Source organism: Myotis daubentonii, chromosome 5, assembly GCF_963259705.1.
Source record: "Myotis daubentonii chromosome 5, mMyoDau2.1, whole genome shotgun sequence".
Taxonomy (NCBI): Eukaryota; Metazoa; Chordata; class Mammalia; order Chiroptera; family Vespertilionidae; genus Myotis; species Myotis daubentonii.
The window spans coordinates 3808871-3815363 of record NC_081844.1 but is presented as its reverse complement, the minus strand read 5'-3'; the positions used below and the strand labels follow the sequence as shown (position 1 = coordinate 3815363).

The following is a 6493-nucleotide window of genomic DNA, read 5'->3' as shown; positions in this document are numbered from 1 at the left end:
CCCTGATCGCCCTGCGGCTCTGTGTGTGACAGGGGGCAGGGCCACAACCTCCCTATCGGCCCTGCTCTGTTCATGACAGGGGAAGGCGCCCCAACCCCCTGATCAGCCCTGCTCTGTGCCTGATAGGGAGGAGCTCCCCAACCCCCCCCCCCACGGGCCCTGCTCGGTGTGTGATGGGGTAGAGCCATAACCTCCCCATCGGCCCTGCCCTGAGTGTGAGAGTGGCGGCGTCCCAACCCCCTGATTGGTCCTGCTCTGTGGGTGATAGAGGGCGGTGCCCCAACCCCCTGATGGGCCCTGCTCTGTGTGTGACAGGGGGTGGCGCCGCAACCTCCCCATCGACCCTGCCTTGAGTGTGACAGGGGATGGTGCCCCAACCCCCCAATCGGCCCTACCCTGATCATGACTGAGGGTGGCATCACAACCTCCCAATCTCCCTGCTCTGTGCATGACAGGGGGCGGCGCCCCAATTCCCCAATCATCCCTGCTCTGAGCCCGACTAGGGGCTGCACCTAAGGATTGGGCCTGCCCTCTGCCACCCAGGAGCAGGCCTAAGCCAGCAGGTCATTATCTCCCGAGGGGTCCCGGACTGCGAGAGGGCACAGGCTGGGCTGAGGGACCCCCCCTCCCCCCCCGAGTGCACAAATTTTTGTGCACCAGGCCTCTAGTATTTTAAATAAATAAGTAAGTAAATAAATAAATATAAATGGGGGAATTTGCCAGAAGCCGGTCCACCCTTGCTGCTTGACACAGTTGCTGCAGGGAAGAAATATCTGCACAGCTTATGTTTCAAGGGACCTGGCATATATGGCATATGGTTTGCTCCCCCGCTTAGTGCTATGTGTTTTAAACAGGACCACCTCCCCGAGAAAGGTTGTTTCCCCAGGTTAGGGATGAACAGGACTAAGGAAGGGAATAAATCCGTAAAACCACTTAACTAAGTGCCAGGCAGGTAGTTAATCACTTTAACTAGGAACAATCACGCTTAAGCTACATAATCTTTACTTAGGATAATCTCCTTCAGTTACTTCCTTGTAGCTTAATAGAACAACAGAGTAACCTTGGAATGGAGATAAGAAACGCCCTAACCTTTGGAATAGAATGGATAGGATTAAAATCAACTGGTATAAATACAGATGTAACAGGACAATAAAGACAGAACCTGGCTGGAGAACTTGGCTAGGCTGCTGATCAACTGAGCGCTGTTCCCGTGTGTGTCCTTCCTTCTTTGCCGACTTCATCCACACCTTTGGGAACCCCTGGACCTGCTGGGGCAGGACCCCAACAGAGGACGCCCACCGGCCTGTAGGGAAGCAGCTCTGGCTCCTATCATTGCCGTCCCTCCGCCGCCTCCGCCTCCGCCCCCACCCCTGCAAGGCTTCGCTATTGCCAAAGCCTCCACCAGGTACTCATCGCACCACCTGATTCTCTCCACCTCGTCCCCTGCCAACCGCAATCGTTGACGCCATGTCGGGCTATTGGAGTGATCGGGACCCTGGCCGGGATCGAGGGTTTGGTGCACCTCGATTTGGAGGAAGTAGGGCAGGGCCTCTATCAGGAAAGAAGTTTGGAAACCCTGGGGAGAAACTAGTTAAAAAGCAGTGGAATCTTGATGAGCTGCCCAAATTTGAGAAGAATTTTTACCAAGAACACCCTGATTTGGCCAGGCGCACAGCGCAAGAGGTAGAGACATACAGAAGAAGCAAGGAAATTACAGTTAGAGGACACAACTGCCCAAAGCCCATTCTGAATTTTTATGAAGCAAACTTCCCTGCAAACATCATGGATGCGATTGCAAGACAGAACTTTACTGAACCCACTGCTATTCAAGCTCAGGGATGGCCAGTTGCCCTAAGTGGATTGGATATGGTTGGAATAGCACAGACTGGATCTGGGAAAACATTGTCTTATTTGCTGCCTGCCATTGTCCACATCAATCATCAGCCGTTCCTAGAGAGAGGTGATGGACCTATTTGCTTGGTGCTGGCACCAACTCGGGAACTGGCCCAGCAGGTGCAGCAAGTGGCTGCTGAATACTGTAGAGCGTGCCGATTGAAGTCTACTTGCATCTATGGTGGTGCTCCCAAGGGACCACAAATACGAGATTTGGAGAGAGGTGTGGAGATCTGTATTGCAACACCTGGAAGACTGATTGACTTTTTAGAGTGTGGAAAAACAAATCTGAGACGAGCCACCTACCTTGTCCTTGATGAAGCAGATAGAATGCTTGATATGGGCTTCGAACCCCAAATAAGAAAGATTGTGGACCAGATAAGGCCCGACAGGCAAACCCTGATGTGGAGTGCAACTTGGCCAAAAGAAGTAAGACAGCTTGCTGAAGATTTCCTGAGAGACTATATTCATATAAACACTGGTGCACTGGAACTGAGCGCAAACCACAACATTCTTCAGATTGTGGATGTGTGTCATGATGTAGAAAAGGATGAAAAACTTATTCGTCTGATGGAAGAGATCATGAGTGAGAAGGAGAGTAAAACCATTGTCTTTGTTGAAACCAAAAGAAGATGCGATGAACTTACTAGAAAAATGAGGAGGGACGGGTGGCCTGCCATGGGTATTCATGGTGACAAGAGTCAACAGGAACGTGACTGGGTTCTAAGTGAATTCAAACATGGAAAAGCTCCTATTCTGATTGCTACGGATGTGGCTTCCAGAGGGCTAGATGTGGAAGATGTGAAATTTGTCATCAATTATGACTACCCTAACTCCTCAGAGGATTATATTCATCGAATTGGGAGAACTGCTCGCAGTACCAAAACAGGCACAGCATACACTTTCTTTACACCTAATAACATCAAGCAAGCGAGCGACCTTATCTCTGTGCTTCGTGAAGCTCATCAAGCCGTCAATCCCAAGTTGCTTCAGTTGGTTGAAGACGGAGGTTCAGGTCGTTCCAGGGGTAGAGGAGGCATGAAGGATGACCGTCGGGACAGATACTCTGCAGGCAAAAGGGGTAGATTTAATACCTTTAGAGACAGGGAAAATTATGACAGCGGCTACTCTAGTCTGCTTAACAGAGATTTTGGGGCAAAGACCCAGAATGGTGTTTACAGTGCTACAAATTACACCCATGGGAGCTTTGGAAGTAATTTTGTGTCTGCTGGTATACAGACCAGTTTCAGGACTGGTGATCCAACAGGGACTTACCAGACTGGTTATGATAGCATTCAGCAATATGGAAGTAATGTTCCAAATATGCACAATCGTATGAACCAAGAGGCATATGCATATCCTGCTACTGCAGCTGCACCTATGATTGGTTATCCAACGCCAACAGGATATTCTCAATAAGACTTTAGAAGTATATGTAAATGTCTGTTTTTCATAATTGCTCTTTATATTGTGTGTTATCAGACAAGATAGTTAAGAAACATGGGAAATGCAGAAATGACTGCAGTGCAGCAGTAATTATGGTGCACTTTTTCGCTCTTTAAGTTGGATATTTTTCTACATTCCTGAAACAATTTTTAGGTTGTTTTTGTTTTGTTTTTTTTTGTATTAGAAAACGCAGGCAGTGTTTTCACAAAGTAAATGTATAGTGATTTGAAATACAATGAATGAAGGCAATGCATGGCCTTCCAATAACAAATATTTGAAGACCGGAAAAAAAAAAAAGTCTAAAGAAAAAGAACCAGACAAGAGTATAGGCTATGCAAGGGACTGAGGTGCCAACATGGGGTCAGCTGAAGAAGTTAAACAACTGAGGCCCAGCAGATAATAGAAAAGCAAGAAGTGGAAGCTACCCTCTCAGCCAAGTCCGAGGACTCTGAGTAAATCAGCAAAAGAAACTTTCCTTTAGCAGAAACTCACTTATTGCTGTTTTGCATTGCCGTTGTTTTATTATTCTTAGTTTTAAAATGTTTTGGGTTTTGCATTGGCATTATCTTGTTATTATTTTAATAGCCAGAGTTTTGTTCTTTTTTTAATTTTATTAAATCTTTATTGTTCAGATTAAAATAAATAAATAAATAAAGTTAACGAAGACTAAAAAAAAAAAAAATTAAATTAAATTAAATTAAATTTTCCTGGGTCAGCACTTGCAGCCATTAATTCAAATGCTACTGTGATGTAATGTCTGTTATTTTCTATATGCTATTAGACACACTTATATTTTTGTTGTGTTACTTTTATTGCTATGAGTAATAAACAAAGTTTATTGAATTTCTAGGTGAACTTCAATTTTTTCCTCTCGGAGTTTATCCGTGGACTTTATTCATAAATACAAGGGATTTTTGAATTGCTATACACTACGAATATTCCTAAGAAATGGTATTTGACTGCCCGTGTCGGTTGCCTTTCTTGCTGGAAAAGATGGGTCTCCCACGCACTGACTTTGGCCCTGGCTGAAGCCCGAAGCCTCGTCTCAGGGGAGGGGTGAGCAAGGCAGCCAGGACGGCTTTAGAGTCAAGGCCAAAGGCGTGTAAGAGAAGTACAGACGCAATTAAAGACATGTGTGCTGTTACCTGATAGCAACTAATATTTATTGAGAATGTACAGAGAGCACGCATTCTTCTAACACTTCATGTGTGTTTTGCCATTTGATCCGCCTAACACCACTGAAAGGAGGTGTTACTAACACTTAACCTCATTTATGGATGGGGAAATGGAGGTCCCAAGACATAAAGTAACTGTCCCAGGTTGGCCTGTAGGCGGGGAAGCCAGGATTCAAGCACAAGCAGTGTAATTAAACAAAAAAAGAAAGAAAGAAAGAAAGAAAGAAAGAAAGAAAGAAAGAAAGAAAGAAAGAAAGAGAAGGGGGAAGAGAGAAAAGGAAAAAAATGAAAGACGTACAAGTTAAAAGAAAAACTTTATTTGCAGATGACATGATATTATTAGTTAACTCCCAAGGAATTTAACACACACAGACACACACACACACGCACACACACACACACACGCACTAGAAAAAAAAAATGTAGACCTTGCAAGGTTGTGGGATACATGATCCACATACAAAAATTCATTTTATTTCTATATCCTAGTACTAACAAAAATCTAAAAATAAAATTGAGAAAATAATTCCATTCCTAATAGCATTAACAAAATTTAGGGATAAATTTAATAGAGGGAGTAAAACACTTTTATACTGAAAACTACAAAATGTTGCTGAGATAAATCAAAGAATATCTAAATAGATGAGAAATATTACCAAGATATCAATTCTACCAAACTTAATACACACATTTAACACAATCCCTACCAAAAAGCTACATGGTTTAGTTGTTTTGCTTTTCCCTTTTTTTGGTCAAAATACACCAGCTGATCCTAACATGTCTGGAAAGACGAAGGACGTGTAGATGAAATGATTTGGGAGGAGAACAAAGTTGGAGGAATTATGCTCCCCGATTTCAAACTTCCCACAAGTCACAGTAATTAAGACAACGTGGTATTGGCACTTAGGTCAGCGAAACGAACCGAGAGTCCAAAATAAATCCTGGCATTTGTTATCACTCGGTTTGACCAAAGCACCAGGACAGCTCAAAAGGGTAAGGGAGCAAGGCGCTTTGTAGAAATGGTTTCTGTTTTTAGGGTGTCCAGTTGGCTCAGTTCCATTTGTTGGAAAGATGACTCTTTCCTGTAAGTCTAAACCAGTGGTCGGCAAACTGCGGCCCCTTGAGTGTGGCTCTTCCACAAAATACCACGTGCGGGTGCGCACGTACAGAGCGATTGAAACTTCGTGGCCACATTCAAGGGGCCAAAGAGCCACATGTGGCTCGCAAGCCGCAGTTTGCCGACCACTGGTCAAGATTTTTAGAAAGCAAAGCAAAGCACATTGAAGCCTTTCTGACCATTTTCTCCTTCACGCCCTACAGTTGTCAGGGGCGCACGGGCAGGCTCCAGCCTCAGTGACCCCCGGCCTTGTGCTGTCGCTGCTCAGCTATGCTAACAGGTGGCCAGTGTGACAGGAAGCAGAGCGCTTCACAGACGGCCCCAGGCCGCTGGGAGGGGGAGAGGGTCCTGGTGCTGCCGGAGAGAGGAGATGATTGACGGGCTCTGAGTAGGTGCACAGTTGGGACCCAATGCACAAGGGGAAGCATTATTGTTACTAGAAGGGAGTGCACACCTGGGCAGCGCGGGCTGGCTGAAGGGCAGGGATCTGGACATCAGGGGGGCGGGGCGGGGCAGGGGACGAGGCCATTCTTCCCTCTTCTGTTTATTCCGTGGGAGGACAGGCAAGGGCATCAGCTCCCAGTGGCTGATGGTTAAGGAAAAGGAAGGTGTGAGGTGTCTTCCCAGAGAACAGAACAGACAACTGCCTGTGGAGAGACGGACAGATTGCTGAGCCCGGGTGAGTCACGGCAGGTCCGCTGTCCTGGATTGAAAGCACCCCAGTCAGCAGGATAGTAGAGGAACATAGCGCTCATGAGGCAGATGAGATTGGGGAGCCAGGTCTGGGTTTTGCCACCGCAGCGTGATGGAGAGCAAGGGGAGTAAGGAGGATGAGGTGTGTGTGCCAGGGGGGTCCCTGTGC

At 46.2% G+C, this 6493-nt stretch overlaps 1 protein-coding gene across 1 annotated transcript; it reads left to right on the top strand.

Moving 5' to 3' along the window:
* Positions 1-1450: 1450 nt before the first annotated feature.
* LOC132234569 (probable ATP-dependent RNA helicase DDX5) lies at positions 1451-3501 on the top strand. Its single transcript, XM_059695586.1, has one exon. It carries the CDS (start codon positions 1468-1470, stop codon positions 3310-3312), a length of 1845 nt encoding a protein of 614 aa, XP_059551569.1. The 5' UTR covers positions 1451-1467; the 3' UTR covers positions 3313-3501.
* Positions 3502-6493: the final 2992 nt, after the last annotated feature.

Bases quoted from the DNA above. Each gene is read 5' to 3' on its own strand.
- LOC132234569 (XM_059695586.1), top strand. From the start codon at position 1,468: ATGTCGGGCTATTGGAGTGATCGGGACCCTGGCCGGGATCGAGGGTTT.